Source organism: Phaethon lepturus, unplaced genomic scaffold (assembly GCF_000687285.1).
Source record: "Phaethon lepturus isolate BGI_N335 unplaced genomic scaffold, ASM68728v1 scaffold22547, whole genome shotgun sequence".
Taxonomy (NCBI): domain Eukaryota; kingdom Metazoa; phylum Chordata; class Aves; order Phaethontiformes; family Phaethontidae; genus Phaethon; species Phaethon lepturus.
Window position 1 is genome coordinate 38418 of NW_010551537.1, and position 10160 is coordinate 48577.

The following is a 10160-nucleotide window of genomic DNA, read 5'->3' on the forward strand; positions in this document are numbered from 1 at the left end:
AACCGCTGAACGTATCCCTGCAATGGCAGAGTGATGGTCAGACTGAGCAGCCTTCTTTAAAGGCTCATTGTTACCCCTGCAAAAGGTAACCTTACATGATTCACTTCTATCACAGGGGGTTTTTTTTTTGGTGTGTTTTTTTTTTTTTAAGAGGGAAGAGTGACAGGGCCCTTGGCAATGTCATGGATTTTTCTAGTTTTGCAGCAAACCATTAAGGAATGTGCATCACTTTATGTGTATCACTTACATAAATCAGAAACTGATTAAAATTCTCCTAGTTCTTCTCTGGTTTCTGATTTTGTGTCCAGCAGAATACTTTGCTGAGCCTCCCCGCCCTATGTTAATACCACTAATCTTGAGCTGAGATTATGCTTCCTAGTTTCTTGCCCTTTGCATTACTGTATACCAGTTTTCAGTGCCTTCACAGATGAGCCAACGGGCTTTTTTTAAGCTGATGATTTGCCAGGGAAATTTTTTTTTTTTCCATTTTTGGAAATAATAAACTCTTCTGTATAAGACAATGCATCAACAAATAATATCCAGTGATAAATTTTCTAGATTTACTGTAACTATGGGCTACCTTACTCACAACTATTTATGATCTTCCTTCAGTATGTTTCACCTCTGCTGTAATCATGTGTAAGGTGCTAGAAGGCAAACTGTCAACTTGGGGCTCCCTGAGACAGCTAGAGAGATGCTCTCTTCATGATCCTATCCATTTTAAAATATGAAGGAGGTTTCACAAGGTCGTTACGTTTTCCTGAAAGTTTAGCAGTGGGTCATAGTTGGCTTTGCAGCGTAGGTAGGCAACACAGCTAAACTCCATGTGCAGCCCCAGGGCATGTTTTTCTAAACCCAATCCAGTAACTATGCAGTTTATCACACGGCTACGCAAAGTCCTCTCAAACTGAAGCAAGTTCCTGAGCAAGTATTCGAGCTTTAGCATTAAGGAAAGCTTTGCACCTGTTCTGAGTGCAGAACCTGAGTTCTGGGACTCAAGCTCTGCTATAAGCATGTTACCCTTTATAACAACTCTCTACTAATGATTATCCTCCTGTTGCAGATGGCAAGCTATGGCTTGCAAAAATCAAGGGAATTACCAAATACTGCCCAGGAAACCCAATGCCAGTAAGAGGCAGAAATTGGCCAGCTTGCACAAGTCTGTGCCTTTAATGCCAGTTTTCTGCCAAGCTTTATTACAGAGAGAAGACATATTCAAAAGCTGGGAGGCAAATAAGGAGTGTCTGAGAATGTCTTGATTGTTAAACATATGTGAATAGCAAACAGAACTTTTGGAGGTTCATTTGATAAGGAGAAATTATGATGAGAACAATGAATTAAAACTGTGGAAAGGGTCCCATAGCCTCTATATGCACAAGTTCATGGCCACAGGATTTTTTTTTAATATTAATTTTATGTACATTCAAAAACATGTGCTGGGTACCAACAACCTTTATATGCACATAACTACCTTAGTGGTAAAGAAGGGCTGGATGCTTTTAGCCATGGATATTCTAAACCAAAACGCAACTTCAGTATAAATACAGTAAATCACTACAAAAATGCTATGGAGATTGAGTCATTGCACTCCCCAATAGTTGCTTTTCCTGCTTTAGTACATTCCCTTGCTGAGCTTTAGCACACACACACAATTACAAACACTTAAATGCCATGTCAGTTTTGGGTATGCTACTTTGCCATTTACATCATTTCACACCCACTGATAGTTTGTCACCCTTTCTGCACACTAATTTCCCTCTGTAGGAGCTTCCAGAACGCTACTAACAAGAGATCAGTTTGGTCAATCAGTTTGATAAAGTTGTGACACACACAAGCAAAATGATGTTTGCAATTTTCTATTGATTTGGAAGTCTGGTTGCACAAACAAGTTAAACATACAGGTTTCCTATGAGCTATAGACACATGACTCGCATGCCATTTAAGATAAGTTAGCTTTTTGTTTGGACCCCCCCACCCCTCCGGTTTTACTTTGAGGTGGCTTGACACAAAGTATAGCCAGCTGCAAGCTAACGGAGAGCAGAGACAAAAATCATCACTGATACAGCTGGTATGTGTTTGATGCAAATATATCTCTGTCACAGGTCCTGCAAAGGCTACTGGAGTTGTTCTTCTTTTGTTGTGACGAGTTACACAGTGATCAAAGTGGGCTTTTGTTCTGGAAACTGGCATTACTGACCAAAACCCAAAGGGTCGCCAACAACCACGCTCTGATTTTCCAGCACTGGCAATGTTCTCCATTCACGCTGGGCTAAAACTCCATTAAAGTCAATAGAGATAGATAGCATTAAAAGAAGGCCAAAGTCAGTCCCATTTTAAAGGTAAATTGAGAACATTTTCCCTAAGGAATTTCTCTAAGGAATAAAACCATGAAAATAACAGACTTTGTGTAAATAGATAAAGGAATGGAATTAAAAAATACAGATGTTCCACCTAAAGAAAATTTTCTTTCATGAAATGCTGCTATTTCTAAATAAGCATATGAATCTTTAACAACCAAACTTGGAAAAAAAATCCTACCCTTCTCAAAAAAAAAATATTGGTTTAGTCCCACCTATTTTTAGTTTGCTGAAGTTGGTACCTTAGCATCAACACCGCTTGGGGCTACGCAGTGCATCATCCATTTTCTTTCTTCATTTTCCGAGGGGCTTGATGTGCTGCTTGGATGCTGTTGAGGGAGGGAAAACAAGGGATGAAAAAGAGAGTAAAGACCCATTTTTCTACTTATTTCAACTCCTCCATGTGCAATTGCAATGTGGAACGGGCAGTTCACACCTGCTCGTTGTTTCTGGTGGATAAAATGAAAGTTCCGGGGAAGCAGCAGCTGTTCCTGTGCTGTACAGAAAGATAGTGACTCCAGGTCCTCATAGCTGCCAATAGCCAAGGAAGGACAATCTTGTTTTCTTGGAGATTTATGTCCTGCAGGTAACAGTGAACTTCACCTGTTTATAGTCTGGGGACAAATCTGAATCAAATACTCAGAGACTCCTGCCAGGCTTGTTCTGTTTCCACTTACCTGAGAGAAGGCACAGGCTGATGCCATCGAGATCGCTGCTGCATTAAAAGCAGGGGCTGCGAACGGCACCCGAGGATGAGTCTCCACAGTTGCCAGTGGCTCCTGAAACAAATTTACAGCTTTGAAGAGAGTCAGAAGTTGCTGAACGGGTGTTTTATGACATTGAGTCAGGGCTCCACCCCTCCGTGATTTCTGAAACAGGAAAATTTCCCACCCACGTTACTTGTCTGTTGTAAGGTGTGAAGGCTCATCTCTGCAGGACCTGTGACTGAGCAGAGCGTGCTGAGACCAAATCGCTCCCACCTGGGGGCTCGTGGTGATGTAATGACAGTGATAACCTGACTGGTGATCTGCTAGAGATCACCTATGAGATTACAGCAATAATACAAAAGTGATGATGATAACAGCCTAATAGAAACATCTACTTATTGTCTCCGTGCAAAGAGCCTGAATTCCAAGCACTATTGCCTCTATAATGAAAATTAAAAAAAAAAAAAAAAAGGGTATGATCATTAGAAGGAAGTCATTTATGTATGAAGATATTAAGAATTCTTCCGAAGGAATATTTTTCCCTGAAAAGTGCTGTTGCATCATGATTTGTACACACGCATTTGTTTTTGTTGTAGTGTTCTACTTCAAAGGAAATGAAAGAAGGCAGAAATTTGACAAGCAATATTTCTGTGCTCCCTAAAACACAATGTTATCAGTTTTCCATTTGAAATGTTTTACTTATTTCTGGGCTTTACATTTAATACAGTATTATTTAACAAATTTAAACGAGCTTCAAACATTTCATCTTGAAAAATCATGAAACATTTCAACAAACTAAAATAATTTCATGTTTTAGGAGATTTTTAATTCTTCGTTTTTTTTCCCCAGTTCAGAACTGTCATTTTATGATGCAAAAAACATCTAGATTTCTGAGCAACTTCATTCAAGTCACCAGCTGGCTGAGCATTACTAGCAGATTACTGGAATTTAATGGACATATCCTGTACATTTTATGATTTTTTTATCTAATGAGGCTCTGCATGTGTTCAGCACACCTCTAGGAAGCTCAGTGATTAAATTTTCTAATCCATTATGCAAGTGTTATTAGGCACACATACATTTGTATTGAAAGTCTTCCCAAATGATTAAAAGTAGTGCTTATGAAAGGACTTGAGATTAATAGGATGACAAAGCATGATGTACATAAGTGTGAAATCACAGCCACTCTGACTGTGGCAATGAGTATTGTACAAGGACCTTGACTGACAGAAACTAGACACAAACCCAATTACTTCTAGCAGTCTCATTACATACTTTTCTCGTATGCACAGAGGAATCGATATGAAAAGCTAGTGTTACAAGGAGAACAAGTTAAGACAGTTTGATTATCTTACCTGCAGTATTCCATCCTTGCAAAAGTTTGATTTCTTAGGTTTCATTTTATGCCTACATTTTCTTTTTTTTTTTTTTGTACTGAAATAAGCACATTTATTTTATCACATCGTACGAAGGAAACGTTTGCTGTGAACCTGCTTTCTTACCTTCATTGTATTAAAACTTTTTGATTCATCAGGAACTGCTTAATTGAAACCAGAATTAGACAAACTGCAATAGGCAAAGAATAGTCACAAGCCTCTCCCACACTTTGTTTGATGCTTTGCTTAGTATGAGCACTTGAAACTCTATACAAAATTTCATTAGAATCTGCCTTTTTTTCTGTAAAAATGATGACCAGAAACAGTTTAGAGAAAAGTAACTGTACACACAAAAGCACACCCATTTTCTATTTCTTCTGCCACAGCCTATCTGTATCCTTGATTGAAGTGCCTAGAAGAGGTGCGGTACCACAACAGAGGAATAAGAACGTTAACTACAATTTCTTTGTAATTGTGCCCCACAAAGGTTATCAGCTCCAGGTCTTGTTTCTGCAACATATGGAAACTAATGGGTGTGAGGTTTTTGCATGAGAGCCGGTTTTCATTTGCGTGTGTCATATCGCACCTTTGGTTTTAAGACAAAAGGAAATGAGGCAGGGGAAGAAGCCTCCGGCATCCCTTAGGAAGGTGACTAAAAGTTGCTTGTTGCCTAACAACTAACTCTTCTTTCCCGACTCAAGCCTCCCCGATATGAAATACCTGTTCTAAAGCTCAAGTCAGAGGCAGCCAAAGGTAGCTTTGACTCAAAGCTGGCACTGGTATTGAATTTCCTAAATTAGTTCAAAGTTCAAATTGCTTTTTGTTATGAAGCACTATTCCTTTGAGCTAAACATGGCCTTTTCACAAGGCACGCACTTAGGATAGGCTTGACCTCATCTAAATTAAGTAATCTAAAAGTTAGACTTCTAGCTGAAGCCAGTTGCCTGTGTTCCCTGTGTACTAAATGGAGGAAAAAGCAAGTGTGGCAACTACAGGTAGTGACTAAGTAAGCCCCTCTATACTGGATTTTTCTGGAGAAGCCTGAATGTCCAGGTCATACTTGACACATAACTTTTGAATGGCTGAAGGTAGATGAGGTGAATCCCACCCTGAGTAATCGGTATATCCTCTTTAATCACTTGTTTCCAAAGTTACTGATGCTGAGGGAACTTGACATTGAGGAACTTGGTTGTGTTGCTAACACGTGATTCACCCTGTTGCAATGGGAAGCTGCAAACACCCTTGGGCAAAAGCTCTAATAGCAGAGCTTTTGAAAAAATCCTCTCATGGATTCATTCAAATAACGAAGAAGAGGTTTTGCGATAACTAGGGTGGCGGGGAATGCAAAATGCAATGCTGCAAGTACCAGTACCAGTACAAACTTCCTGCCATATTCCACTTTGGGATCACTTAAGGCCCCTGTGATCGTGAACAGGACAGCTTGACTTGGGACTGCTGTTCATGAAGCACAGGCTGTGCAGCGGTAGCTCATGCCTGGCCGTGTTAAGGGAGAAATAGGAAGTTGGATTTTCCATGAAATCCCAGGCTGCAATCTGTGGAAGTTCAGCAGCTGCTTCATAAGCATCTGAGGTATGTTTGGGACAAATGGGGAATGTCAGAGGGAAGGACAGAGAGGAGAGGACGGCTACAACTGTCTGAAGGTAATGCACTCCCAACTTGCGGGGCAGAGCCCCAGAGGTCAGATGGTAACTTTAGTGCAGATCAAGAAGCAGAAAAACTATGCTGGGCCACCCTTAGATACCTACATTTATGGCAATTTTGGGGTCTGTCTGTCAGCTGGTGAGCTACTGGTGCGATGCAGACAGCCCAGAGTTGCTCCGCCTTGAACTGCTTGTCAGTTGAGGTTTTTTTCTGTAATATTTTTTTCTTTGTCCTGACTAGTCTGGTGGTGTCTAAGACTACAATCAACATGATCTACAACTGCAACCACTGACTGAGCTAGGCCAACATTAATGCTCAAAGACATGGGTTGGATCAGAGGTAACTATTCAAAGTTTTATTAAAGTGACAGCTAAGGACAAATAGAAGATCAGCTAGGTTGTGTGTTTTCTTTTGACTTTTCTCAATCGTTCTTGAAGATAACCCTCTGCAGCCTTTTTTCCATCCTTTCCAGCTCCTCTACAGCCTGCAGAGTCTTCTTTATATCCCATCCCTGTATCATGGGATTTTTCATATTATGCCCCAGCCATGTCATCAGCCCCTCACGCTTCAGTACATCTTGCCCTCAGACTTCCCAGACCACCTTTCTGAACACGGGGGAAAGGGAGGGTCCAGCTTCCCTGAAAACCCTTCTGGTTTACTCCTGATTAGTATCTTTACTAGAAACAGCCATCTTCTACTCCCCAGGGATACAGGAAGATGCAGCTAATGTGAATCATAGCAGTATGATGCTTCAGGCATATAAAAAGTAAAAATACATGGTGGCCCATCTGAATAAAAGCAAAAATGTTCAAGTTCATGTCAGAAATTGAGAGATCATAGCAATCTCCATGGCAGAAATGACAAATATCATTCACAAGAATCAGGCTTTAATATGGCAATAGCTATGGAACTTTTTGATCCACATCATCGCTGCTGGTGACCTATATGCCATTTATTGTAATAAGATAAATATATTGGTCGTAATGGGAAAGATGTATATATATATATTTATCTATAATTCAAATGTGAACACATTAGCACAGAAAAAGTGAAATGGTTTCAGAAAATTTGGACAATAAAGTTAGATCAGCAGAAAAAGGGGTGTTTCTGCTCACAAGGAGTATTATAATTCTTTTAGGAGTGCTCTGTATGCTCCCACCATGACGAATATGGGGTACAAGACATATGTTGTTACATATATACTAACTTTACCCAAGCTCAGAGAAAATTTAAATTCAGAAAATATTTCAGAAACAGTCCAAGAAGTACTTAATGTCCCGGACAAATACTGACAGTAGCTGAGATTTGCAAGGTTATTTGGTCTGGTTATTCTTACATAGAATATACACTCTCTTCTGACAGATCTGACTTGTAGGAGACCTGTGCATGTGCCTAAGTGCAATACTTTTTTATTACTGAGCTTACAGATAAAGTTCTTAAATTTAGTCTTTCTTTTTGCAAAGCATACCCTGCATAGGATCCTAGTTCTTACCAGTGTCACCGTGGTCTCCCATCAAACACTAAAAGACATTGGAACTGCTAAAGCAATTTATCCTGAAATAACTGGCTTCTAAACCTTTTCAGCTGTAGTAAGTTAACGGTATCTTGGTATCTTAATGAAATCAGCAAGTGCTGGTGGGGTATGCCTTTGCGTTCCCTTTTCTTGTCTAACATATGGGACATCACATGCTATCATCAACTTTACATTTCCAATGTTCATTGCAGTTAGCTCCAAAGGATAAAGTAGATTACAAAAATCTAGCCCATGCATGAAACTCCTGGTCACCGGAATTTGACTGACTATTTGCTGACTATGTAGAGAGAAACGTAGTTTGCCATGAAGACTGTTATTTGAGAGTCCCGGGCAGGATCAAGGGATCCCAATGCAGGTGACAGGTTCGCCACTGATTCTGGCAGTTCCTCAAAGCCTTCCCCATTGCTAAGCAGGATCCCTTTTACTTCCTCAGTGTGAAGGCGATTAATGGCACCTTTCTGAGTGCATTGCCTTTTCAGCCAAGAGTGGCATAGCAAAAGTGTTTCAGCAGACATCAGGAGATTGCTTTTCTCAACATGGCCATGGCTCAGTCAGGTTTTGGTATGATGAAATTCCGAACTTTTCTGTCTTTTTCTATGTTACAGAAGAGGATAGGACAGTGCACTGTGAGACCAGAGCCCACATCTGATGCAGTACTGCAAGAGAATGAAGTTTCTCCCTCCTAATCATCCAAGAGGGACAGAAACAGCCAAGAGATTTTGCACTAAAAGACGCAGCTCCCTTCACCTCCACAACCCGGGGGCAGGTGGCTGCCTCCAGTATGAGAGCCCTGGCGAGAAAACACAAGCTATGGGAAAAGGAGACCCTTAGGGAGGACGTACCCAACCGAGGAAAGGCTGCCAGGCACTGTGGGCATTTCCCGTCCCACTTGCAGGCTGAAGAGGAAGAGGAAGCACAGGGTTAGGTGATCCTAACCTAACTAATTAGGTTAGCTAATCTTGCAGTGCTGAAATTCCTGGTGCCTCTTTCTTGCATGAGAAAGGCCCAGCTGTTGCAGAAACTCTTGCATCCAGTATCTCTACAGATGTGCAGAAGCCACGTTCCCATTGCCACGTTGACTTCAAGCCTTTTGACCCATTGTGCAATCTGAAGAGGTGTGCATGGCAGTGTATCTTACCCTAAATACAGTGCGTTGTCACTGGGAGGATGGAGTGACAGCCTTTCCAGGGCACCTGGTAGATCATGTCAGCAGTGCTCAATAAGCCCAGGCTCTGTTGGGAGTCACACGGACACCCCACAAACCTGCATTTTGTCCCATTTGAGATTGAGCTGTCATCCATGCCTTGTGCCATCTGCCCATGGGGTGCGGTCTCAGGGATGCTGCTAACAAAACAAAGCCTTTTCTCAGGGAGTCCCAAAAGGCTTCGCAGTTGTCTGGGGAGCTGAGTATGGTAGAATTTGGGGCTGGTAGACAAAAGAGTCCAGTTATCATTCCACATGCTCCCACTGAACAAAATACAAACCTGTGCAAGAATCTAGCGTGGCCACTTACTCACAAAAGGACTGATCACAAAGATTAAACTATGTTAACAGCTCCACATGGAAAGACTTTAAAGAAACAATTGCAAAACTTTTTAAGGAAGTGTTTCAGAAATGCGTAAGGAAAGAAACATTCTCCAGGAGATCGAGATAGGCAACTATGTAAGTACATCCTATTACATGCTAAATTAAATCACCATTGCAACATGATACTGTGCTCAAACTTGCAGACATCAAAGACAAGTGTGACTCTTAGGTCAGGTTAAGAAAACACAGATTAAAGAAAGTGGCAAACATTGCTGAATATCCATTATAATAAATGTAAGGGAGCCACACGTTACTAAAGCATGTGGAAACCTGTCTAAACAGCTATTGCATGCAACTCTCACATGGTTTTGATATTTTGACCCTATGTGATCTAATGACTAAAACCTACTCAATCACATTGCACAGATATGACGTGAAAGGAAAATTAATTATCCCCTGTATTTCCACAAGTCCAAGACAATGATAAGGTCAGACTAGCTGTTGGTAAAAAAACTTGTGTGATTGACAAAGAGAAATCCTTACCACTTTGGAGGCTCAACACTGCACCTTCATGCTAAAAAACAGTGGGAAAGGTCAAGGTGGGCTAAAAGATGTCTCTGGAGACATAACTATCTGTTCCTGCTGCAGTTGAGGAAATCTCAGTGGTATGATATGAGCTATCCTAATTTCACAATTTTGGCTGAAAGCCTGACCTCTTTCAGAGGTGTTAAGAAGGCAGCAGCTGGATGTGAAAACGCAATGCACAGTACACGGGAAAATGGAAAACACAAAACTTTCAACATAGATCAAAACTTCTAAGAATATAGAAAAAACATGGCTTCCAAGGGTGACAATAGGACGCATATATACGTACATATGTATATATGCAAATATAAAGTAAATGTATATGAGGAGAAAGTAAAATGCCATCAGAGGTCTATACTTATTACTTCATAGAGACAGCAAAATAATTACTAACAAGGCAGCTAAAGCAGGA

General features: G+C 40.7%; 1 protein-coding gene across 1 annotated transcript in view; it reads right to left on the bottom strand.

Moving 5' to 3' along the window:
* LOC104623771 (cytosolic phospholipase A2 epsilon-like) overlaps positions 1-3061 on the bottom strand; it is a 37965-nt gene extending 34904 nt beyond the window's left edge. The window contains exons 1-2 of the mRNA XM_010290955.1: positions 3035-3061; positions 2600-2686 (exon numbers count right to left, since the gene is read on the bottom strand). Of these exons, the coding sequence (XP_010289257.1) occupies positions 2600-2686; positions 3035-3061 (114 nt within the window). The remainder of the gene's footprint in view (positions 1-2599; positions 2687-3034) is intronic.
* Positions 3062-10160: the final 7099 nt, after the last annotated feature.